Below are 25,048 nucleotides of genomic sequence, written 5' to 3'. Positions count from 1 at the left end.
TTTCAGGAAGGAAAGTAGATACGCTGTTTTATCCTCCCAGGGTCTTATTTCTCTCTCCATGCATTGTTACAATTAACCCAAAATACATACTGGCTGTAAAAATTTAAAAAAATTAAAAAAAAAAAAAAAACCACAGACGTCTATTTCTTTGGGGGAGATTACCAAGGATTCTTTCTGATTTTACTTAGATGAGAAAAGAAACTGTTGGCTTCATAAATTTTATTTATATGCCTTGATTTAATCAGGGAAAAGTCTCGGATTAAAATACATGAAGAGCAAGAACCTGTTCTAGACATTCTTTACAACAGACTTGTCAGCCAGAGGGTCAGGTTTATCTTAACGGAGTTCAAAAGGAGCTATGGTGACTTGTCCAATAATCTCTTTTAACTTCTTTTACTTCAAAATATTACGTTAACTAATTTTATATATGCACGTGTACATATATATATATATTTAGCATTTTTCAAAACAAAGTGTAATGCAGCAGTGAGTGTACAGATGCAATCTAGCTGGCAATTCAGTCCAAGTGTTCACATCACAGTATTTCTTCAGAGATAAACTAAGAGTCTCAGTTTTCGAAACAGCAACTCACCTACATTTGCGGGGGGGGTGGGGGGGTGTGGTTTTTTTTTTTAAAGAGAACTTCATGAATTAGAGAATAACAGAAGTTGACAGAAATGCCTCATACCCAGAAGATTTTAGCAACATTACTAGACCTTATCCAGCCAAGTAAAATAAACAGTTGCAATCTCAACTCTCAAGCCACATACCTTTTGTCCATTATCACAATGGACATAGATTAGGCCACTCCAAGGAATTAATGCAGGCTTTGTGGCAAGTGACGGATTAGGACTCACCAGAATTAGTGTACTGCTCCTAATAATATAAAAAAACATTAGTATGATCCTCATATTAGAATGAATATCTACAACAGATCTCACTAGCCCCCCCCCCCAATAAAAAAGATGCACTTTTAAGATAGCAGGTAAGTGAAGATGAACTAGAGATGGTTAAAATAAGGGATATTCAGTATGTTATCAAGCTTTAGTAGTCAGAAATTTAACACAGATACACTCTATAAACTTGTCATTGATGGTTGTACAAGGGGTCACAGGGAAAGAGTAAATCTTATCTATTGTTAACATATGCAACCAGTCAGGCCGTGTAAAGCAGACATGTAACTCCATGTTTCAGAAAAATAAGTTTCAATACCAGTCAACAAGGGGAACTGTACTGTTCAAAGTACAGACATTAAATGCATTTCAAAAATCTTTTAAACTAATTCTAGTTTTAGAGAAGCAGCTTGCTTTCCTTCCTCCCATGCAAAACTGATCTTGGAAAAAAGAAAAGCCTTTCATTGTTATCAATGCTTTCTATAGCTATTTAGAGTAGGGGACACTGAAAAATCTAAACTCACTTGAAGCAGTTATGGCATCACACTAATCTGAGCAGTGAGAACATAAATTCTGATTTACAGTGTTCCATATTCTATACTAGAGACGTTTAAATAAAGGTGGGGAGAAAGCAAGCACTGAAGTATTTAAAAAATGAGTACAAAAATCACTCACATAAAGGTCATTGGCTGTACATTAGCAAAAGCACTCAAGCTACATTTGAAGAATTAGCTTAATATCTCATTAGCACAGCACTTCGCATTTGAGAAGTTTAGTGTAGGAACAAGATCAGTCCCCACAGGAAAGTCAGTTCCACAATCATTACCGCAATATTACCATCTCTACAAACTTCAACAAACAGAGGTTAAGGGCCTTAAAATATCAAATCAGGATACTGATATTTCCTTAAACAATTGTGGGGTTTTTCTGAATCTCAGCAGCTTTCAGAAACTTTTCACTCCTGGTTCTCTCGCTCATGTACAAGCTGCATTCCTGAGAATGTGATCTACTAAGTACACACACCATCTGTTACCACAAACCATTCCACTGTCTTTGCTTCTACCAGCTTGTCTTTGACATTTACTGAAAACTTCTCATGCAAATCCAACTTGCATGGGGTCACAAACCACACATCCCTCGGAAGAGTCATATTTAACCCAAAGACACTACCTCTCACTACTTTCATTGCCATGGAAAGGAGCAGAGCCTCTTGCAGCCTTTGAAAAGTCCAAAAGTCCCTGCTACAAGGTGCAATTCCTTTCACAGCACTTAACCAATATTCCCAACACTGAGGCGCAGCAACATGCCAGAGGCTACTTTCAGTTTGTCTCCTCGAGAAAAATCTCTTGGAATGCTACCAAATTCAGCAGAGACTCAGGAGTTTATTATTCCATATTCAGGCAGGTCAGAGGTTGCCTTTAGCTCATTCCATGGAACTTAAGGGCTTCAATAAAAGTGAAACGGGGGGTGGTCTGCTTGCTCTAGCATGGCAGAGTCAATCCTTGATCTTAGTGCCTCCTTTCACCATCACTGAGAAATCAGACCTTCTTTCTTCCTGGTCTAAATCAGTTCAAGAATTCTGTCAGCTCCAGCCATCGCAGTGCATAGTATAAAAGATTCTGTCTGGCTCCTGTCGTGACAGGATGACTGCTCTTGGCACTGCAGGGAGATGGTCATGAAAAGCAGAAAACTGGGCAAGCACAGCTTGCTGTGCGTAAGTCAGCTGTTCTCACAGGTCTGTTAGCTATTTGCAGGCCTCTGGTTCTTAATCCAGACTACTTGGACCCAACATGCGAGGTTTCAGCTCATTCTTTTCCAGTGAAGGGAACACATTTTAAAATTATGCAGTGCGAGAAAATTGCTGGCAGAAGGCCTTCAATTCCCTCTTTTTAAGAAATCACTCCACAGATAGTCCTGAGTCTAGGGTGTGAGACACTCAGGATGTCCTTACTTTAACAGGTACTGGAAAGTTGTTCATTGTCATCTCTTTGGAACTGTTATTCTTGACACTGACTGAATCTGCCAGGACTGGCAGGTATCCTAGCCCTTCCAGAGAATCCTCTTTACTTTGTTCTCACTAGTGATGAAAGTTCCCCAGCGGTACCTCCAAGAATCTAAATCTACATGAATACAGAATTCAGCGTTTAAAGGTACTGCATCTTGCACAATGATGCAGGACTGAAAAGAAAGTATCTGTTTGGGCAAACATCTACAAAGTTAAAGCAACTACTTAAATACAACTCAGAAAGCAAAACCTATTTTTTGTGGAACATGAGACTTGTTTGGAAGATGAGAATAGTTTAATACCAAGGTCTTAAAAGCCTTTCTGAACTGACCTTAAAAAAACATAAATTTAAAATGAGAGGTGGTCAGGTCTTTCAAGCATTTTATTGTGAAAGACCATCCATAAGAAGTCTCATACACACATACAGCGATATTATGACTACTGCTCCAAAACACTATTAAGACACAGGTGACCTGACACTGGCTTGTCATTCTTTTCATACCTACAGATGTCGAGAAGTCAAATACTGAGTGGCAAAAAAACTGTTTTGTAAGAATACAAAAACCACCCAACAATCAAGTTCTGATGAATATCAGCAGATTTGCAAAAGAAAATGCTAAGTTGCCAGACAAGAAGCATTCTATAAGAACAGTTATTTTGGGCTTTTTTTTCTTCGGTTGTTGTAGGGAGGAGGGGGAAAAAGTCCTTTTTGCTTTTAAACACACTGGTCATATTTAAACAAAAAAACTATAGCAAAAGGAGATTTTTAAAGTTTCAGCTTTGTTGACCATCCAGCTCCTGGAAAATTATGCAATAATAATAGTATCTCTAGCCACAGAAGATTCCTGGGGCCTCCAGGTAACTTTGTCAATGGCAGAAGAACATTCCCTCTGTACAGAACTATGAAAGGAGAAGGTCCTAAAATTTAAGACCTACATTTGGATGTTAGCTGACAAAAAGACTACACCCTGGAACTACCTAAAATAGTTAGTTCCACAGTATAGTTTAAACAAACTAAAATAAATTCCTAAAAAATAACTAAAATTCCTAAATTAACTAGACGCCTACACTAAATAAAAATAAATTCCTCCAAAATCTCACCACACTTTCATACATAAAGGAAACCTATAAAAAGAAACTTACTCTGGTTCAATAACTCCATGTTGTGGGGTTATAGTAAGACAGTGAGCTGCCCATGAAAGCTCAAATGTCAACAACCTATTAGAATTGTTGACAATTTGTACATGTCCAGTGTCTGCTGTTCCACCTAAAATAATACAAAAAAAGTAATACAAAAAAAGCTATGAAAAGCTAACATGCCCCAAAATCCACAGAACCGCCCACGATTCAGATACACCAATTCAGATAACACGTTTTATGCTCTATTTTTACCTTCACAATGTTTTAAAATCTTCGCAGGTATGCAGTGCGTATTACATGCATACACACACAGAACACACTACCTCTGACACTTCAACCAAAACTGTGTTCAAACCAAGTTTGCTGTTTAGATTTACAGCTACTGCAGCAAGGTTGTTGACCAAGCCACATTTACAACCGCAAAATAATTACATAGTATGCAGTACACTTATTTTAATACTAGAATGGTTATTTTATTCACTTCAAAAAATACTTACTAATAGAAGGAGATGTCAGTGTCAAGTACTCAGGTTTAACAGCCCAAGTTTGCTGATCATCTAATTTATTCTGCACCAGATCATCAGTTTTTACTGGTAATGGATGACTTTGAGGTCCTTTAACAGGAAGAACATCCAAAGTTGCATTGATATGTCTGACAGACTTCTCAAATCTGAAAATAAGATTGCATTAAGCAAAAGTAGTCATACAAACAACCTATGAGTACTTATAATAACTCATTCTTAGTATTTCTCAAAATTTAGTACTGAAATGCAATGTTCTCTACATAGGCCTTCAATTTAATTCATTTCTCCATTATTAAGAAAAAAAATTAATTCAGCAGCTATATCATGACACAGCTTTTTCACAGAGTGTTTAGAAGTGGAAGGTACTAAAATATACAATTACCTTCATGTGCTAATAAAGCAAAATACTTTCTCTATATTTCTTTATTCAGATTAGGAAGGTACTGTTTAAAGAAATAAGGCAATGCAAGTCAGGTTTCAAAAAACACTGGAGGTCAGTAGGGACATCTGGAGATCACCCAGTCCACCACCTGTGCTCAAAGTAGGGTCAGCTACAGCAGCTTACTCAGGACATTGTACAGTCAGGTTTTTAATGTCTCCACAGATGAAGACTTTACAGCTTCTCAGGGCAACCTGTTCTGGTGTCTGACTACCCTCACCAAAAAAAGAAAGAAAGAAAAAAAGAAAAAAAGGGTTTTTTTTTTCTCATGTTTCTTTTCTGATGTTTCCTCAAATTGAGTTTCTTGAATTTCAGTCTGTGTCCATTGCCTCTTGTTCTGTCACTGGATGCCACTGGGAAGACTTTGTCTTCCTCTTCTTTCCTTCCCTACCAAGTATTTATACACGCCAATGGGATCCTCCCATTGCTGGAGCCTTCTCTTCTCAACACTAAGTAAACCCATCTCTTCAGTATCTCCTTGCAAGACAGATGCTCCAATCCCTCCATCCTCTTCTTGGCCTAGTATTTCACACCTTTACTTGCAAAATACACAGCAGATAAGCTCCTGTATGAAAGTTAGGAGGCTGTTATTTTAGGATTCAGTGTATTTTCCTAAGTTAAAAGCTCAACTCACAAGTTTGATTTTAAATACTAAAATAAAAGCAGAAATCAACAATTTAAGAAAAATAGAGAACTTTTGCTCCATACAACACTGTGCAAACATACAGCTCTTCCTCCTATTATTTCTACTTCTGCTTTTAATGCTTCTGAGAATCCTGACTCAGTTCAGGACAACTGTACTGATACCTGTGAGAATTCATCTCTTAAGATAGCAATGGAACCAGGAAGGCAACTGATTCACTTAATTCCTTGACACAGAATGTCCCAACAGTCAGATAAGCAGCTGACACAGATCTCCTCTAAGAATTACAGCTGACTCAGAAAATGAAGATTCTCATGATGCTTAGCCAGGGAATAAATTTAAATCTAGAAGAACTGACAGGCTATCTAGTGGAAAAAGCAAACAAATTACAACCACCAATTAAGAGAAATGTCCTGCTTGCTGCTGCAGATATTTGTTTCCAACATCTAGCTGCGGAATCCCACTATGCCTGACAAACACCTTGCTAGCCGACAAGCCTGTCAAGTGTCCCAAAATACTCAGCAACTGGAGTTCAACAGGTACAAGCAATTCCAAGACAACATCTACATATGTCAATGTTAAACACAACAGGACTGTGTAGGACCCTCTCATCACCTATGTAACAGGATGTCAAGAAGAAAAAACATGAAGACTCAAGAAACAACCTAGGCAAATATATTCCTTGTAGTGTTAAAGTCAACCCATTTTTACTCTGGTTTTATGCTACAATATCTTAGTAAGTAGGACTTGTACAGGATTTGGAGGTTTCTTTCCCTTTTCAGGGCTCCAAATGCTACAGCAACCTGTCTTAAACAAAAGTGACAAGTCTTTTTTCAAAGACCAAGTCTCTGCCAGTCCTTCAAAGAAATCCCCCCAGTAATGGACCATTTCATTTGAGGGACTGATGGGGGGTGGAAGTGGCCTCAGCACTGATCTTTCTTTTGGTGAGTACAGTACATGCCACACTGAAAGGCTGGCATATGGGCTGAACAAGGAAAAGGCCACTAGGTCTTTGTAATATGTCTCTATTTCCATCCCAGACGTCAAAAATTCATTACAAGGAATGAAGTGGTTATAGTCCTATTATGACTGTAACAACAAACGCACTTCAGAAGTGCCTATAGAAAAAAATAGTTTCTTGAGATGAAGAATAGGAAGATGCAGATAAAGTGAATGGTGTCAGCCAAAGGAACAATTTTTGGAGAACAACAGCAGGAAGAACAATCTAGAAATTCATTAGAGCTATTCTCATAGAGCCAGCTCTTTTCATCACTGACATTAAAAATCCTTCAACGAAAGGAGATGCACCCCAGTCAGGTGCTATCTGACAGGTAGCCTTACAGTTGTACTACCTGTCTGACTCCAAATGACGTCCAGGAGGCTGCTGAAGTCCATCCTGATCAAAAGTGGAACATCCAACCACAGAAAGGATAACCTTTCGCATGTTTGCATAGAAAAGATGGATATCATTTGTCCCCCGTGGGATATCACATACTAAAATGAGAGTAATAGAGAAATTCTAATAAGAACAAATCTATAATACTCAGAAATTACACAACAGAGATTTGGGATACAGACCTAGTTAATAATCTGTTTGCTAAAATATTCTAGATCATTCAAAAAATTACTTACTAAAAGTTCAGCTACCAGACATAAATCAACATTAGCATGAGACATAACATATAAATACACACCAATTTTACCTTTTTAATTATAAAATACATGCTTTCCACCTTTATACAAATGGTATATATTAATCCGATTCTGTGCCAAATTAAAGTTAAATTTTACTTTTTCTACCCTGCCAAATAAGACTCATACATTTCTAAGGCTTCACAGAAAGAGATTCAACTTGAGAGAAGTTATTTTTCAATTAATCAGTCTACTCAGTCTAACACCTCATTATTTAGTCCATTATACCTGTAAATATCCAAAAGTTCAGGAATGTAAGAGTATGATCTAAAAATAATAAAATGTTTCATCGAAAAGTTTAATAATCAAGTCAAAGTTTTCTCCTTGGTTTTGAGCCATTTCATGTTGAACAGACAGAACAAAGAAATGAACACTTCTCACACAGGATACATTTGATCCAACCATTATTTCCTTTGCTGAGTAGTAGAAACCAGGGACAATTATTAGTATTTGTATATAGCTTCTACAACTCAGCTACAGGTAAAACAGAGCAACATCTGTCATAAACGCGTTTTTAGTTCAAATTTACATGCATCTGGAAACTTGTTAACAAAGCTAAGTCTTGTAAAAGGATGTCTAGAAAAATGTATTTTTTGGAAGAAATAATTTATTTATTCTGTCAGATATATAACAAAACTCAGTACAGAAATATGTTCTCTCTTTAGGATTACCATTACTCCTACTTTAAGTTTCTTCTGCTCCCTCCCTGATGCCCCAACTGAATTCCACTCAGTTCCGAAAATCCCGATTTTAAAATATCCCATTAAAATATTTAACTCTTACAGCCTATCCCATTTTCACCAACTTAAAATATCCAAATGGCTAGTTCATTATATCATTAAGATAACTTTGAACGCCAAGGCCACAGTACACAAGTTCAGACCCAAATTACACCACGTAAACTGCATGATGGTGCCATCTTCACAATCACAGACAGAAATAACTTTATACAAAGGCTGAGTTCCTGTAGAATATGGTGAAGTACATCATCTGATACCCAGAAACGCAGAAAAGGATCTTGCAAAGAATACTTGATCAGAATTCCTTCCCTCCTCTTTAACAATACATCCATATGCAGACAAGATGCTAATATGCATTGCAAACTAAATTAATTTCGATGACCCAAGTACAGAAGTCACAAAACAATTCAGACTCCTTCAGAATAAATAGTTGCCAGATGTTAAATATCAACAACCACTGTCTCTGTTCAATTACTAATTGAAGCATACCTTACCAACTAGAAATATATTAGATCAGCATGTGAAAGATGTTGGATTATGCAGTAAACCACCTTGGTGTTAGAGTAGTGGAATCTGGTACCCTCAAAGAGGCAACGCTGCCACCAGCCCAACCAGTAGCCAGGTTGAGCATGTGTTCCCAGCTATCACACACACACCCCCACACGCAGAGAGCCAGCCACGCAGACCAACCCAGACAGAAACACTCAGCACTCACGCAAACACAAACAGCACCAATGGCCTCATCCTGTTCCCTCCCTGGCTGACCGGCATGGAGGCTCATTACTGGGAACACCCACACGTACAGCGCGGATCCCCCCAGCTGCTGGCCCTGAACCACACCACACTGATGCATCAAGCGGGCAGACTGGTGAAAAACTGACACCACACTATTTCAAACACTAACATTAGTATGGAATTTCTTCATAAGTTTTTCAAATACATCTGTGGGTTAAGGCAATGAGGAATGGAGACACCAGAACAGTCTAAGGATCCAACTTTACATTAAAAGCAATCCTTATAGCCAAGTCATTCTATTCTTTGAGCTTTTTTACAGCATCACCTCTAACAGCCTTCCATTGAAAAGGCCAAAAAGTAAAAATAAGCATTTAGATGTTGAAAAAATAACTTTCACCTAAAAGATAGCATCTTACATAAAACATGAAAAAAAAAAATCCAATTTCTTAATTCTAGGTACTACTATTAGTTCCTGCAAGGTATTTGACTTAGAAGCACATGTAACAAAAAAAAAAAAAACAAAACAACTCATGGACATTCCCATTGAAAAGTGAGTGAACTCTAATGTGTGTAAAATAAGATTGCGCCATGCTCACTGGACATCACTGTGTGATAAGAAGGAAAGGAAGGGCTTGAAGTTTGTATAGTTGTTAAAATGAGTAAGAGTAACCTAATTCACTTTTCCAAGAGCTACTCTTCCAGCACCCCTTCTGGAAGGGATATTTGCAGTGTTATACAAGTCTGTCTCCTTTTTATTTGTGACAGCGGTCTTCACCTCAAATTTATAGATTGAGTTCAGAAAGTAGTACATAGGAGAGCAAGGATCTTTTATGTCCAAGATAAATAAGTTTGATTAAATAAAACAATTGTGACCAAATAGGGAACAATCAGCTATATTTCACAAACTCAGGAAAGTATGCTCTCAGAAAGAGACAGAAAAACATAAAGATGCAAGACGTAGGCATTGTTTTCTGCAGAAAGAAAAAAATTAAGCTACCATTAGCACAACTCTAGATAAGGCAATAAGAGATAATCAAGGATGTCTAGGCTCTAATACTGGTTTAACAACCTCAGAGCATAATCCAGAACCCAAATATCCTATCTTCACTAGAATTTCACCTCAACCAAGATGAACGATCAATCTTTACTCTTTCTAATAAAGACAACACACGATCTCTAGGGAAAGAATTGGGCTACAACATTCATTCAGGTGTAGCCTTAGAACAGTAGAATCTTTCCATATGGGAACAGAACTAGTTCAAGAAATAGGGTTTGACATGAAACTTGTGCATGACACTTATGGGATTCAACAGTTGGGGGACGGGGTTGGTTTGGAGGGGGGGGGACTTGGGGGGTGTTTGTTTTTTTTAAGGACACCTTTAGAATATGCGGCATTCTTTTTTAATAAATTCCTTGCTAACGCAAGCAGAAGTACCAAAAAAAACAAAAAAAGGGAAATATTTCAATGTCAGCGAAGTTCTCTGCCTCTCAACCTTCAAATATATCTGTGTGCGAGAAACTGGATCTTTCCCAATTATTACAGCAAATATTCTCCAAATAAACTGAGCATTTTTAATGTTACAACATTCATAGACTAGGCTTACATTTTGCTTGGAGAAAAGTACAGTAAATTGTTTAAGTAGACAGACATTACATGAAAGAAATGAAGTTCCATTGTAGTGGGTTGGCCCTGGCTGGACACCAGGTGCCCACCAAAGCTGCTCTGTCATTCCCCTGCTCAGCTGGACAGGGGAGAGAAAATACAACGAAAGGCTCATGGGTCAAGTTAAGGGCAGGGGGAGATCACTCACCAATTACTGCCACAGGCAAAACAGGCTCGACTTGGAGAAAATTAATTTAATTTATTACCAGTAAAATCAGAGTAGGGTAATGAGAAACAGAAACTAAAACACCCTCCCCCTCCTCCTTCACTCGTGTCTGCAGAGCTATTTCTCTCACATATTCTCACTCCTATCTCTGGCTGCTGTTGCACAGCAGCTTTTTTCCCCCCCTTCTTAAATATGTCATCACAGAGGCGCGACCACCATTGCTGATGGGCTCAGCCTCGGCCAGCAGCGGGTCTGTCTTGGAGCTGGCTGGTATTGGCTCTATCAGACACAGGGGCAGCTTCTGGCAGCTTCTCACAGACGCCACCCCTGTAGCTGCCCTGCTACCAAAACATTGCCACACAAACCCAGTACATATGTCCAAATTGAGAATTTTGCTTCTATGTTTATAAAAAAAGAAATAGTGGAAAAATAACCAAGATTCAAGTCTAAAAGCACATTTTTCCACCCAAAAACAAATACTACATTTTTCTTTTAACAAGTCCTAGGCTCACCTTCTGTCACAAGCTGCTCCCCTTGAAATTCTTCATCAAATACAATGTTCCTCAATAAGCTGTTTTCTGGGATTATGTGTTTTTCTACCTCAAGTTTATACATCATAGCTCTGTAAAAGAGATAAGAAACAAGAGTCATTAAATTACACAAAGTATTGGAAACAACAATTTGACAAGATTGTTAAGAATCCAGCATCATTTTATCATTTCTCAAATACACCAAGCTCCAATCTGCAAGCATTTGTTTAAAACTGAAATCTTTACATAATCTTAAAATGGCTAAAGAAAAACCTGCTCTATTGCTGCACCATAAAAGGAACTACTGAAATAATGGCTACCATAAACTTGTCTTTCCAAGACACTTGTTCTCTGCTGTCAGTCACACCTACCTAGATTTCTGATATATATATATATATATCAGGCTTCTGAGTGATTTTTTCAATCACCACAGGAAGCAGCAGAATGCTATTTTGGTCACCAGCGAAAGCCTTTTGAGGGGAAAAATTGACTAGTCAATGGCAGAGTGGCAGCAAGTGCCAGCCAAAGGCAGGAACATGGAGCCAAGGAGCATGACTGCCAACAGGACAGAAAAGACTGGGAGGCATAGAGATGTAAGTAGTCCTAGGAAAAATGGGAAGGTACAGGTCAGTAAGGGGAAAGCTGGCACTCAGACATGGTCAGAGCTGTGGAAGTAGAAAGAATACCTCAGCACTACTAACTCTCAGGTCTAAGCTACTTAACAGGCTGCTGACTATGTGTATTTTTGGACTGAAGAACTTGAGCCACGAGTTGGCAGACTAGGCAGATTACTCATTTCATATTCCTGCCCCTAAGTCCCAAATCACATTCTCGTTCTAGTACACAATTACAGAAGAGGGCTTGACTGGCTTACAGTACTCAATCACTCTGAGAAATAAGCATCTCTTTCAAATTAGCAAGGGAGACTTCAGAGGAGCTCCCAGTAAGAAACAACCAACCAGACCACCATGTTCAAGAACAAAATGCCATACCTGCTCACTATTAAAATCACCAGCAAATAATTTTACTCATGTACCAATGTCCAGAGTCTGAATAAAAAAAAAAAAAAGCTTCCAACACTACCTATAGAGGTGCATCAAGCTTCTCAATGGGTTTTCTGTTGATTCGTAGATCAAAGCTTTTACCTAGGTATTTTTGCCCTTTCAGAAGGATTCAATGATAGTGAGCATTGCCTCAGACAAGAGAGTTCACACAGAAAAACCAGTAACGAGCATCATCTTAAGTATTTAAGATAAGCCAGTTTTCTGTCAAGCAGGTCAAACACGCAGCTATTCCATTAGCTTTTTACTGAAAGTCATACAGTTAAATTCAACTATGTTTAATACTTTATTTGGATAATAATACATACAATGACTTTCATAAAGTTTCAGGCAATCATATTTAAAAGCAATAGTGAAATAATGCCATTCTGAAATTTTGCACTGAATGATGACCACCAGCACCTTCGTGCTTTACCTATTCTTAACATTTTGCATTATGTCTATACACCATACACAGCACAGGTCAGAAGTGCCACTTAGGTTATTAGAAGCAGAGTATGCCATTTTTGCGCATTTCAGTTATGCAAACTGAAATGGAGAGTAACATAGCCTCTAGTTAAGCTCAGTAAGATATATTCCACAAATTTAGTGTGTTACAAGTACACGTGGATGTTATTTCTCTCACATACACATCTACTCAAACAGTGTCTTCCTTAACAGAATTCAGCAGACCAAGACGCATATCTTGTTCAAAACTTAATACTACTCCTTTTACAAGCCTTTTCTTTAAAAATTAAAGCTACATACATAATGGAAAGAGATACACCAATATAGAACACAACTCTCTCCTGATTAAAAAAAAGGAAGTTTTCCCTAAAACCCAACCCACTCAAATTCAAGAATGTAAAAAGAAAATAAAACGCTTAACCAGGATTGTAGCTAAGTATGCAAACAAAACCACAAATAAACAAAGCAGACCCCCACCAAACAACCTACCAGATGTAAGACTTACTAGATCTCTCCATACCATCAATGTCTTTTGGTTTGTTCTTGCTATTTTTGGAAGCATGTTAAAACCACGCTCATGGTAGCATATATTTCTAGTTTTAACTTTTTATTAAACATCTGTCTCTGTTACAATAGCAAAGTACATCTTACCCACGATACTGCTGCCTAGAAACTTCATCTCCACAAAAAAAACATACTGTTGATACCAATGGGTTTGTTTTATGGAAGTTCTTTTCCTTTTCCATTAGATTCCATGTTATAGTAATCACCTGATAAAATAGACAAGACACTCAGAAAAAAATCTTATTGTTAGTACTAACGTTTGGAATATGAGTCAATAAATTACTGCATTACAAGTGAAACAGGATTTAACACAAGCTAATGAGATTTTAAAACAGAACAAGTCAGACACATTCTCCCTTTTATTTTAATTTAACTTAATAAAACTTGCTGAGAATCAGGTATTATACTTACTTCACATGTTCCTTCTCTTAGTACAAACTTCTCTGGAGATACCATCATCACCTGAGGATCCATAACTGTTTCTGTCCGTAGGTTTTCAAAGCACAGTGCTTTAACATAGGCAGCCCGAGAACCTGTATTTCTTATGTGGAAGGAACCCTTCCTTAATCTTGCAGGCAATAATCCATTCAATGTTACCACGTAACTATCTGACAGTTTTGTAACATTTTCTAAAGTTATATTGCTTGTTCCTCCATATCCAGATAATGGTATCTGGTGGGGGTGGGGGGAGGGACAAGGAAAGAAAAAAAAAAAATATCACCAAAAAAATAGTACTTCAAATGAAAAAGCTTCTTACTAAAATTTCTATACAACTATGGTAAACTATATAAAGAGTTAAAGAAAGACAAATGAAAATGCTTAAAATCTGAACTGAAAAGACCGCAAGAAATAAAAAGGCCTAAGTTTATTCAGCCTGTTTCAAGTTTTACTGAAAATTCATTTAAGGCCTACCTATAAAAGAAGAAAAGTTCAGCCTTTTTTTTTTTGACAGTTAAGGTTAAAATTGAGTTGAAGTCTTGGGCTACTTTTTAACACAGGACATAAAAATCTTTATTTCTTTACAAGGGGAAAAAGTGCATGCAAAATTAAGGCTAATGTTCAAACTGAAAAATTTAGTGCCCTCACAATCTTTATCAAGTATACAGATATGCACAGTGTCTATGGAAGAGTTTCAACTTTTTGATAGAAACAGCTATTCAGTACTAGATTTAAAATAATTATGAAAAATGTATGTTTAAAATTATTAGAAGTTAGGTTGGGACTCTTACAGTAAACTTAATTCCTGGCTTTGATCGAATCCCCAGCTGTTTGATTTCCAGCTTTGCAAAGAAGCAAGTTATTCGAGTAGGTGTAAACATCAAGTATATGTTAGTATCTTCTTTGGGATGGATTTTGAGTTCCCAATTACTAGTTAAGCGTTCTTCTGATCCAAAGATACTCTGCAGCTATAAAAACAAAGACATCGCAAGTGAGTGACTACAACAGGAAAAAACATATAGTAGTAAGACTTACTTCACTACTAACTCAAAATTAACTTCTTCAAAACCTGGATTAACCCAGCTGACAACGGCACATATATAAGGTTGCAACGCTTAACATGCAACAGAAAAGACCAAGTTCAAGATACTTTATATTCCCACAACGAGTATATCAATGCCTCCCAGTTTAGACCGCAGTGATTTTGCTTTCAATGCACAATATGGTAAGGATGAACTTCACCAGCACTACATTAATTCCCTCTCAGCTGAAGATTTTAGATATCAGATCTGAACATCTAAGGAAAAAAGAGGACATGAATTATGTGGACTAAGTAACAAAAAAAAAAAAAAACCCTCTAGTTACAGTAATCCCCCAAAGCTAATTCCAGTTTTTCTTTCCTCCCTCCCTCATGTACACTGAGTCCCTTGGAGTGAGGTCTGGAATCCCTCCTACAAGAAATGCCACTGACTGTTTACTCTGCCAGTGCTACGGCAGCTTACAGAGCTGTAAACTGAGCTCCAATTTGCTGCAGCACTGTAATAGTTTCAGCTCTTCCTAAGGCTGCCAGCGCAGCTTAAGCTCTGCTGCCATGTCCATCTTGGCAATGTCAGCACAAATACTCACACAGCCTGCTAGTGGCTGACATTTATAAAGGAATAACCCTTCAGGGTAAAGACATTTTTATTACAAACATATCCTGATAGTTGCCCTAAACACTGAAGAGAAATTTTCATGACAGTTACCTGAAAGCAGTCTTGATCCTGGCCTCTTATCAACAGTCTTAAATGCTGGGTCACAGATGGAGAGTCATTTCTTAGAGTTAACTTCTGCTGGCTGAAACATAGGAAGTTATGTGTTACAGCAATTGTAAATTAACTGCACATGTGTATTTATGGAAACAATCAAAATGGGATAGTCAATTTTAAAGTCATTCCACGGGAAAAAAAAAATCACCTCTTCATAAAAGAGAATATGTTACCTAGAAAGTTACTTCTGTATTCTCCAACTTACAAACCTTACAATATTACACACAATTACACATCAATCCTCATACAGCAAACCAACCTCAAAGTACATATAAATACAGCTTTTCTGAAGTTCAAGTATTGTACTTAACAGCTTGAACTTTTAAAGCAAGCAGCAGTTGTGTCAATATAAAAATTCGTTACACTTAGTTATGCAGAAACAGACTCTTGTGAGTAATATTGCCCATATGCACTGGAACAGTTGTAAAGAACTAAGTTAAGGATAACTTTTACTTTTCCTGTACTTTTCAACATGATAGTGCCACAGAAAGTCATGGCCACTTCGTAGCATCGGGCTGACCAAAAAGTAAACTTTTTTCTCTCTGATATATCCTGGCATTGAGCAGGCTTCTAGTACTCAGATCCTTCCTTGACCGAGGAAGAAAACCCCTCCAGCAAGAAGAATGAGTGTCTTTGTCATTTTCACAAGTCAAAAAACAATCACGGAAGAATGTGACAAGCTGTAAAACCGGAAAAAACATAAAGAAAGAGGAAGGATCATGCAGTTAGAATTGAAGAGGAGGATGGAGAGAGCGCGAGAGAGCGCTAGCAAGAGCGCACGCACGCAAAGCCTCTCTGCAGTTTTCAGTGGCAGACACTGGTTTATACTCTGAAAAAAAATTTTTAAAATAATTTCAGCTTCCTAAAACCAATGGTGAATCAAAACTATTTATCAGCAGGAACAGAAAAGAAAAAAGTAGCAGCATACATGGAAAAGAAAATTATTTCCAAACACCAAACGGCCAAAACTACCATGTTAGAAATACACTATCTTAACAAAACAGAAAAATACAAGTATAGCTGTCAGAAACAGTTCTTGGTTATAAACACAGATCACTTTTAAACAATCGGGAATTTTATTAGATTGCTCATAAAGTTCAGTACCAAAACAACAGTGGATTAGTCCCTAAAGTAATACTTACTACAAGTCCAGAGATCTGCAAAACTTACAGCTTTTGCATACAAAGGAAGCAAAGTATATCTAGACAATTACAAACAGTTTCACTAAATCATGGAATACTGAAGCTGTGAATTTAAAACTATAAAAGTTCAGACAAGAACTAGTCTGAAGGATAAAGTAATCATAATTAGGAATGCAATGCATTCTCCATCACTAAAAGTTTTAGCACTGAAACACATTCAAATTCAAATAAATTAATTCAGGGAAGTTCAACAGCCTGTGCTATTCAGATGGTCAAATTACACTACCAGACTGGATTCTTCTAGTGTTAATGGATGAATTGAAGAAAAACAAGCATAGTAATTTATTTCAGGTAGGTGTCAAAAGAACAAACAGATTTTTTTCCATCAACTTGCTTGTATAATATTTGCCAGTACACTTCTACTTACACAACACACTATCTCACAGAATCAGATGTTATTCTAGCGATAGCTAAAGAGTCCCGAAGAATACAAAAAGCTCAAACAAGATCACAGTTCGCTTCCAAAAATTTCTTGCACACAAAAAAATTGTAACATACTGCTTCTCTCACTACAGTCACAAAACAGCTTAGTTTTTCACCTGTAGATTATTAATGTGAATAGGGACAGTAAGGAAGTTTTACTTCAAATAAGTGCAATATAACACTTAACAATAAAACTTAACATGATACTCTATATGAACGGCTATCCAGCTTATACTTACACTGATGCTCCAAGCCTTACTCCTCCCCAGGCAATGAACTGCTTGTTGGAGAGAATGGGTGGGATGTCTGAGCAGCCAGCAGCTGTAGACACACGCCTGTTTTCCTCGGATTCCACCTCACCTTTTATTACCACTTCATACTGAGGCCCAGATGGCAGCACAAGGATTTTCAAAGTACTTTAAAAATAAATAAATTTAAATCCCACCACATAACCAGATTAGTTGACAAATACAAAACATAACGGAAAAAAATAAATTATAGATAGGCATTTTTAAACTACCCTCTTAAGGTGAAAGTACAAATACTTTTTAATGACAAAGGTCAGCTTTAGGCATAGCAGAATCTAAATCCTTTGGGCTGTAAATATGCATGGCTCATGTACCCCAAGCAATCTCCTGAAGTATTGAATCTGGAAATTGTTCAGGTAAGTATTTCAGAGACTACAGCTAGGCAAATTGCTTTTTGCCCATGCTAACTTCTGATTATTGTGACAGACTGATTTAAGAGAGAAACAAAGTCTGGTTGTCTCTACGTAGTCAAAAGAGGTGCCTCTTGAAATACCTGTGAAACTTCAACGAAGTTTTACAAGTGTGAGATACCGAGAAGCATCAAAATTAAACTGAGTCCTGTTAACAACGCAGCATTCTAAGCCACAAACCCAACATTTTTTTTTCCTCACTTTGGTTCCTGGGATTGGTGCGAGAAAGCACACTGAGCCCACAGACAGGGAAGCAGCCACCTACAGCTGACTGTTCATGATACAGCCACTGCCCTGCAGGACACAAGCACAGTGCAGATGACTACTGCCTTCTTCAGGCAGAGCAGAGAAACAGATGAATGAGAGCATCAGGAGTACAGATTCAAATAACAAAGAAATGGGGTAATACTGAATAGGAAAGCTGATTGTAACTAGCAAGAAAAACCAGAAGAAACTAGACACACAAGAAAAAAACAACCAGAAGAGGAACTAGAAAAAAGAAAGTCCTGCCTAATTAAGGGGGACAAAAGCCAACAGAGAAACAAAACAAAACGCTAAAGTATATATGGAAGGAAGTGGAGACTGGAAGTATCTAACCAATGATATAGGGAATGAGAGGAAAAAAGTCAGAAAAACAGAACTGAAAAAAAAAATAGAAAAAAGGCACAGAGCAAGAAGGAAATAAAGCTTTTACAGAATAGGCTGAAGCATTTGCTATAGCGCAGACCCACTTGGAGCTAAAATGAAACTCTAGAAACTCCACTTTAGCTATCATTGAATTCCTACGATGCGTACTGACACAGCCCTGCATCCCATCAGTAGGGACATGAACTCTTGTTACTGCTTTCATTAATTTATTAGTCTTTTGGCAGCATTTGGAAGTGGACTGCAGGTTTCTAACCCTGCTGAGTACCTTGAGCCTGTAAAGCAAAGCAGTTCTGCATAAAGCCACAGGAAAGCAAAGACTAATCACATTGCTTCCTATCCACTAGGATCACACTGTCATTAGCACAGAACTTCTCATTGTTTGATTCAATGCACTAGGTAGGCCCAGTTAAGCTAGACAGTGAAGCTCAACATATTTTGGACAGATTCCTTTGTCCATCCTTTGCATTTTCTTGCTCTGTTATAGCAGAAACTGGAAAACATGTAACAAAAGAGGAAAAGCTGCTCTGGAGAAATCAGTCTGACCCCTGCCATTGCCAAAAAGCTTTTACATGACACTAGAACGGTCAGTTGAACCAATCAAGTCTATTTCACAGAATGAAGTTCCACAGGTGCTAACTGCAAAAATATGAATGCTTACATCTACAAACGGAACACGTGTATTAGTGTTGTACAGAATTTACAGTCAAACTTTCATTTGATTATGGCAGCCAAAATTAATGAATACTTCTCATCCTGACCTGTGCTTAGAAGTAACACTTTCCTTGTCTCAGCAGAGTGAAGAAGACGGAAGCAACTGACAGGGCTGCTGAAGGTTAAGTATTTTAAAGCTTTGCTGTACTTTTGAAACAAGAACCATATAAAGGACTTCAGGGACTTACTCCATTTATTTACGCTAAACAAGTCTCAGGACATCTGTTGATCTGTGATGGGAAATACTAGCTACTCATTAAGCTATGTACAGCAGAAGAGGCAGAGAATCTATGGAACAGGTGAACCCTAGCAAAAGTCTACTTTGTAACAAATGAGGACTCTCACGAAAACAACTGAATTCAGTTTCCCTTGTGGGTAAAACCTGCAATTTGTTCATGATGTTAAGGTCAAAAGTAGCTCTGTTTCAAACAGGCAGCATAAAATCAGTTATATTACCTTTCTGTGGTCTTTATGTTTTTTGGAAAAAAATGGACAGTCACTTCTCGTTCTTCTCCAGAAAGAAGGAAAAGATCCTCAGGTTCAACAGCAAAGCAACTGTCCTGATTTGATGTCTGAAGGTGTGCAAGCGGAAAAAGGAAGGTTGAGGGAGTTACATTTCTACAACATATAATACAATTTGGTTGTACATACAGTTCAGACAATTCTAATGCACCTGGCACCTTCAGAACTTCCCCATAACCCTGCACTAGTTTAACTCTTTGAAAAAATTGGACACTATAGTACAAATACCTCTAAAAGAGACATCTTAAAACATCAACTGTGTATACAACACCAAAGGGGCCACACGGATTTAAAGAATTTAACAGTAAATACAACATGGCAATGGTACACCACTAGTGAAGCAACATCACTAGTCTCCACGGTGGCATCAACAATTGCTGGTATCAATCAGCATCCAGTATCATCACATCAACGTGGCATTTCTGATGCTTGTCGTGTATCCTATTTCCATGGACTGTGCTCCAAGAAATCATGAGCTCATAACCCTCAACCTGCTCATGGCTGTTCTTCAGGGACAGCTCTTCATGCTCTATCCATTTCTTGAGGTAGACAGCAATGCCTCTGCCTGTCTTTCCCCGCCTGTCCCTTCTGAACAGCCTGTAGCCATCAATAGCCACACTCCAGTCACGGGATTTACCCCACCAAGTTCCAGTAACAGCAACCAGTTTGTAGCTTTCTAGCAGCACGGTGGCTTCCAGCTCCTCCTGTTTGTTGCCCATGCTGCATGCATTGGTGTAGAGGCACTTCATCTGGGCTGCCGGCCATGTCACCTTAGAGGAACATCCCTTAACTCCTTTGAAGTATTTCAGTGGTGTTTCCCTGTTGGCTCCTATTATCTGAGGAGCGCCTGGCTCATCTTTGTAAGACTTCAGCTATGCTCCAGTGTAGCCAGCACATCTCAGAGCAACAGGCTGACGGCCACCGCTAGCACCCTGTCCCTCTAACCTGGGCATGCCATCCTACAGCTTGTTACAGGCAAGCCCGATATTATCCCCCTTCCCCTTCAAATCTAGTTTAAAGCTCTGTTAATGAGCCCCACTAGCTCATGAGCAAAAGGTGAATCCCACGTGATGCCAGCAGGCCTGGTGCTGTGTAGGCCATCCCATTATTGAAAAACCCAGAATTGTGGCAGTGACACCAGCCACGGAGCCATGCATTAATAGACCAGGTCCATCTGTTTCTTCCGATGTCGCCACCCACAACTGGAAGGCTAGAGGAAAAAATAACCTGTGCTCCAGGCTCCCTTATGTAAACTTACAAACCTTTTGTCAAACCACACCGTTAAGCTAAGATCCCAAGGTTTGGCTCTGATTTCGATACAACATTAATAGCACAAAACTCACGATTTCAAGAGGGAGAAACCAACCTACCTTAACTTTCAAACGTACACCAATGTTTCCAGCATTTTTCAATGGCAGCTGCTGTTTGGCTGTTGAACCCACACTAGTAGACAGATATATTGTCTGGAAAATACATGTAAAGTGTGTGTGTGTGTGTGTATGTATGTATGTATGTATACACACATACACAATAAAACCAAACGTTACAAAAGAAGTAGGCTAGGAGAGGCAAACTATTATTAAAGCAGACTTTGTAAATACATGCAAACCTGTAAGTCCTTTGGAGCATGTATCCTTGCTGTTCCAGCTCTTGCTCGGAGAGGAATACTTTTAATTACACTGCTAGGTCCTGGACTATCCACTTCCACATCAACTCTTGCCAAGAATTCATCTGCTGGACCCAAGGAATCTAGGAACAATTCCACGAGTAACAAAAGCAAGCAAGTCTGCTAGCAGCAAAGGCGATTCCTATGGATGTGTGTCTCACTTCAGCTATTGTCCAATCTTAACATATTAACGTTGTGGTGATATTAACAGAAATTCTCCCCATTACCCTGGCAACACTTCTTTTTTTTTCTTTTAAATAAAATCTCACAGGATCTTATTCAAGACTTTTACCCTTCTGTCAAATGTGGCTGAAATAATGCCTAAAGCAAACAAACAAAAAAATCTTAACATACTAGCCAAACTAGCTGATATACGTAATATTTCCTATTTAGGATGCCAGAAAAACTCAGAGGTTCCTCCAAACTTCTTATCTATTTCGCAACCAGTGTAATGTTTTCTTCAGCAATGATTTAATTCCCTCAGCAAAAGGAGTAAAGCAAATTCCACCCATCTTGCAGTAGATAACTACAGCTTGATACTGAAGTATAAAAACCCCTGTTAACATCTAAACAATTAAGACATAGAAGCATTCTGCCTCCTTCAGTTACTAAAATTTAATGTGATACCCAAAATAATAGGACACAAACCAAAAATGGAACGTTTCATTTCAAATTTTCAGCCTGTTCCTGCAATTCTAATGCATGCATACATTAAAAGTCGAATTTGCTTTATCTGAAATAAAAATCAAATTACTATACCTGAACAAGAAATTTGTTTCTTAGGTGCATGGAACAGAACCCAAACTGTTAAAGCTTCAGGATCCTGAAAAAGAAATTGGTTGACTCATCTAATCGGGGGGGGGGGGAGGGGAAAGGGCAGGGGGGGAGAGAATTACTGAGGAGAGGAAAAAAAATAAAACTAGCAACAAAACTCTGTTGCTCAAATAAGTAGGTTCCCCAAAAAACATTACTGTCAACACAGATATTCAGAACCATCATTTCAGACAGTAAGTAACAGGAAGAATCAGTCAACCACGAACTACTCACTTGCCCATCATAGCTTGCATGTATCACATGATTTACAACTGATGGAGCTGCTATCTGAGAAACTGCATCCATCTGAAGTGATTGTTCATTAGAAGGATTAACTTGTTCCTTGGAAAACGTGAAGCAACGCCAAGCTACTGCATTCTGTCAAAGTATTAAAAGTATTAAATCTCTTATCATCACTAACAACACTGACAAAGCCGAGAAACACAAGGTAAGTTCTGAACGATCTGAGTAGTTCGGAAAAAGCAATCAAAGATTTAGCCTGCAGTTTCAGTTGATAGGTGATAGACCAGCAAACCCTCTAAAAATAGTCAGAAACCATTCTGCAGTTAAAGGAGACAAACTGGAACTGGTTAGTTTAAGCCTTCAAGAATTCTGGCTGTTAAACATCAAACCTCGCTTGTCACCAAGATGACCTGATCCAATCTTAACATAAGGCCAGTACTTTCTTATCCCCCCACGTAAGCAAACAAGACCAGCTCTTCCCACAGCACAAAACAGCAGCCAGCCTAGCCAAAAAACTTGACTTTGCCAGAGATGCAGAGGAGCACGCTGTAGCCTATAATACCAGCTATTATTGTTTAGTGGGAGACAAAGTAGATAGAGTGAAGAGTCCTGCTCTTGCTCGTGCAGAGGAAGACAGAATATGTTAAGCTTGCCACAAAGCAAGTTTGGTTGCTTGCTTGAACAGTCAGCTGTTCCACCTGAACAGTGGAATATGTCTCCACCTTCTCAGAGGGAAGGATTAGGCAACACAAACCTTTTGCTATCTGCTGCCCTGTGCTCTCAAATCAGGCACCACAGAGGCAGCAGTACATGGCTGGGTTATAAAAAAAAAGAAGAAAAAAAAAAAGGAAAGCAAAAACAAACAAACAAAAAAACCCCCAAACTGCTAAATAAAACCCCACACCTATCCCAGAAGCATTTCTGTTGGTACACTGCCACCTTGCAGAAAAAAATTATTTCCTGACTAACCAAAGATTTCTTGGGAACCTTACATCTAGTGTCCATGGTATATTTCTTAATGACACATAACAAAGTGTTTTGGTATTAAAATTCAGTATCACAGGAAGCTAACTTTCACTTACAGGAAGTTTACTGTACTTACGGCATTAATAATAAGTCTAATTGGCACAAAAGCATGGGTTTTGTTGATAAGTTTTAGTGGAAGAGCCTTCCAACTGCCAGAAGTCAAGTCACCAAAATCCAGATAACCTCTTTTTCCTGTTTCCACCTAGTTTTAAGGCAAAGCAGAACTTATAAGGAAAACCTCTACAACACACTACCACAACAAAAGCACCAGGAAAGTAGAGATGGATGTTATTCACCTGTTCCATTCTCTTAATGCTACACCCACATGCAATACACACCACCTGCCAGGGGTAGGAGGAGTGTAAGAAACATGTTTCCTTTGATATCAAAAGGGGTTACATCCAATTGGCTATCTCCCACTATTTTGCCTCAATCAATTAGGCCAATTTTAGTGCAATATTAATCCACTAAAAGCCAGTACACAACCAAATTATTTTGGCTAATTTAAAATAAAAATAAATTTAAACTATGATTATTGCTAGCAAGTAAGAAATGCCGGTTTTAGATAGCTAAAATGTCATTTTAGCAAGTTAAAAGATAAGAAAATAACTAACAAGTAGTTAATTTTTTGTTAGCATAAAAACACTTAAGTGTCATCAATTGCAGCAAAATACAGCTTTAATATGGTACTTGTTCCAATCTCAGGAATATAACAAGACACTGGATTTAATTTTAATTTAAACATGAAGAAAATTTGAATGAACATGGAATAAATAGAGAATGACGGTTTTTGCCAAACTATGTATTAAAAAAATGTATAAAGAGTTAAATTAAAATTTATGGAATGGCATAAACAAAATTATATCCATTCCTGTATATTCAACTAGAATACCATTACTATAAAACATACACTTAGGCCAAAGCAGGTTAACAGACCACCTTAAAATGGAAAAAAGTGTTAGCTGCAGTTAATGACTGAAAATTTTACTTTTATCAGCAACGTCACAAACTATCATGTAACTTGTTCAGTCACCTCCAAAAGTACCATCAAGCCCATTTTTGCCTGTCCATATTTTTAAATTTAGGATTACATAAAGCCAGATCTAATTTTCAATGTCACACTGTCTCCCATCTGGTGGTTCTTCATAAGACACAAGACAAAGCAGTCTATACATACACTTACTTAAAATTTCTAATTAGTCCAAAATAAGAAAACATTCTCTACAACCATAAATAAGCTGAAAGTACTAAGAAACCAAGACAAAGCCTACTTGACATAAAAAAATAAAGAAATCCTTCTAATTGGAAATAAATGCTTTTTGTTACATTTTAATGCCCAATGGTATCCAGCATAGAAGATACTTAGAAAACATTAGATGCTTAAGACTTTATCCATTCTTATAATAATGAAAAAGCAGCAGTTTTTAATTTCTTCTTTTCAGACAGTTGCATAATGATTCTTCATTTCCAGCTATGTTCTTTTCCACAACTAAAACATCCTAGATAGTTATATAAGCTTCTCATAAACATTCTCCTATATTCCCTCCCCACTCCAAACATAAAAAGTCCCAGGTTCCTTTGAGGAACA

At 37.9% G+C, this 25,048-nt stretch overlaps 1 protein-coding gene across 1 annotated transcript in view; it reads right to left on the bottom strand.

Moving 5' to 3' along the window:
• The window catches only part of CEP192 (centrosomal protein 192), a 91,223-nt gene that overhangs the window by 15,947 nt on the left and 50,228 nt on the right, over positions 1-25,048 (bottom strand). Inside the window, exons 30-45 of the mRNA XM_075417258.1 lie at positions 23,537-23,662; positions 22,426-22,569; positions 22,138-22,201; positions 21,322-21,461; positions 21,083-21,175; positions 19,647-19,762; positions 17,353-17,529; positions 15,426-15,516; positions 14,472-14,648; positions 13,654-13,914; positions 13,330-13,448; positions 11,153-11,262; positions 6,997-7,138; positions 4,536-4,708; positions 4,042-4,165; positions 771-876 (exon numbers count right to left, since the gene is read on the bottom strand). Coding sequence (XP_075273373.1) covers positions 771-876; positions 4,042-4,165; positions 4,536-4,708; positions 6,997-7,138; positions 11,153-11,262; positions 13,330-13,448; positions 13,654-13,914; positions 14,472-14,648; positions 15,426-15,516; positions 17,353-17,529; positions 19,647-19,762; positions 21,083-21,175; positions 21,322-21,461; positions 22,138-22,201; positions 22,426-22,569; positions 23,537-23,662 — 2,163 coding nt within the window. The remainder of the gene's footprint in view (positions 1-770; positions 877-4,041; positions 4,166-4,535; positions 4,709-6,996; positions 7,139-11,152; positions 11,263-13,329; positions 13,449-13,653; positions 13,915-14,471; positions 14,649-15,425; positions 15,517-17,352; positions 17,530-19,646; positions 19,763-21,082; positions 21,176-21,321; positions 21,462-22,137; positions 22,202-22,425; positions 22,570-23,536; positions 23,663-25,048) is intronic.

Source organism: Opisthocomus hoazin, chromosome 3 (genome assembly GCF_030867145.1).
Source record: "Opisthocomus hoazin isolate bOpiHoa1 chromosome 3, bOpiHoa1.hap1, whole genome shotgun sequence".
NCBI lineage: Eukaryota > Metazoa > Chordata > Aves > Opisthocomiformes > Opisthocomidae > Opisthocomus > Opisthocomus hoazin.
This window is presented reverse-complemented; position numbering and strand designations above follow the sequence as displayed.